General features: G+C 46.1%; 1 protein-coding gene across 1 annotated transcript in view; it reads left to right on the top strand.

Moving 5' to 3' along the window:
* Positions 1-279: 279 nt before the first annotated feature.
* LOC101584200 (uricase) overlaps positions 280-1,350 on the top strand; it is a 7,251-nt gene continuing 6,180 nt past the window's right edge. The window contains exons 1-2 of the mRNA XM_023699055.1: positions 280-313; positions 1,141-1,267. Coding sequence (XP_023554823.1) covers positions 280-313; positions 1,141-1,267 — 161 coding nt within the window. The remainder of the gene's footprint in view (positions 314-1,140; positions 1,268-1,350) is intronic.

Raw genomic sequence — 1,350 nt, forward strand, 5'->3', positions numbered from 1 at the left:
GTCTCTGCCTTCAGATCCCAAACAAAAGTCTTTACAGACATCAACTCAGGCAGATCCTTGCCTGTGAGCCTCCAGCCTTCTCTTTTCTGCCTTTATTCTATAGACAGGTACATGCTGTTACCCGTTCATGAAATTATCTTGTTTCACTGAGGTCATAGCCACGAGGGCCTAGGGGTGACAGACACATTGGCGCCCGTAGGTGGTGCACATGAAGACTGCTGCGGTAAAGGGATCGCAGCATAGAGAAATGACTTTGCGGGTCTTTAAACTCATTTCCACATGATTTCCAGTGGAATGAGATGTGAGTCGGAAGGTCTAGGGTGGCTTGGTAGAGAAGGCACCCCCGCATGTGACTGAGAGAGGGAATCATTATTTCTGTGGCCTTCACTGCAGCATGGCAACTTATTCTTGAACATCCTGATTTTTTAAACAGGAGAGGGCAGGGACTCATTGGAAGCGGATTTTTCCAGGTAGAGTGGAAAACTAGGCCTTGTGGTACACATCTGTCATCCCAGCACACTGCGAGGCTGAAATAGGCAGATCACAAGTTTGAACCCAGCCTGGGCAATTTAGCATCTTTGCTGGTTCTGTCTCAAAATGTAAAAAACAAATAAAAATCAAAAAGGGCTGGGAATGTAGCTTGGTACAAAGGCCCTGGGTTCAATCCCAGTACCTCAAACAAACAAAAAACCCAAAACAGATATAAGAAAAGACATGCCATCTTTCTCACTCAGACTTCAGAGGAGAGAGGAAGACAGAAAATATGAGCAGAGACAATGTTCTTTGTGCAAACAGTGTTGCTTTTTAAAATTCTTTTTCATACAGGGTCTTGCTATGCAGTTCAGACTCATGATGATCTTCCTTTCTCAGCCTCCACAGTGCTTGGATTATAGGCATGTGCCACCATGCCCAGTTACAGGGCCAGCACGGAACATCTGGGGTTCAAGGGCTAACACAGCATGCTGTACGGGGGATTGAACTTTGAACCTTGCACTTACCAGACAGACGCTTAGACCACTAAGCTATTTCCCCAGCCCAAGTGTAGCATGTTTTAATGGTCAGAATCCTCAGTCTAAGGGATCAGCAGGAAGCAACCGATTTGCTTATGGCCATCCTTTCCTGCATTTTTGTTTAACACAGAACCTCCAGTCATTCATTCAGGAATCAAAGACCTCAAGGTTTTGAAAACAACCCAGTCTGGATTCGAAGGATTCATCAAGGACCAATTTACGACCCTCCCCGAAGTGAAGGACCGGTGCTTTGCTACCCAAGTGTACTGCAAGTGGCGCTATCGTCACAGCAGAGATGTGGATTTTGACGCTACATGGTATGAAGAGCGCTAGGACTGGG

The sequence above is a fragment of the Octodon degus genome, unplaced genomic scaffold (assembly GCF_000260255.1).
Source record: "Octodon degus isolate 3935 unplaced genomic scaffold, OctDeg1.0 scaffold00109, whole genome shotgun sequence".
In the NCBI taxonomy this organism is placed as follows: Eukaryota; Metazoa; Chordata; class Mammalia; order Rodentia; family Octodontidae; genus Octodon; species Octodon degus.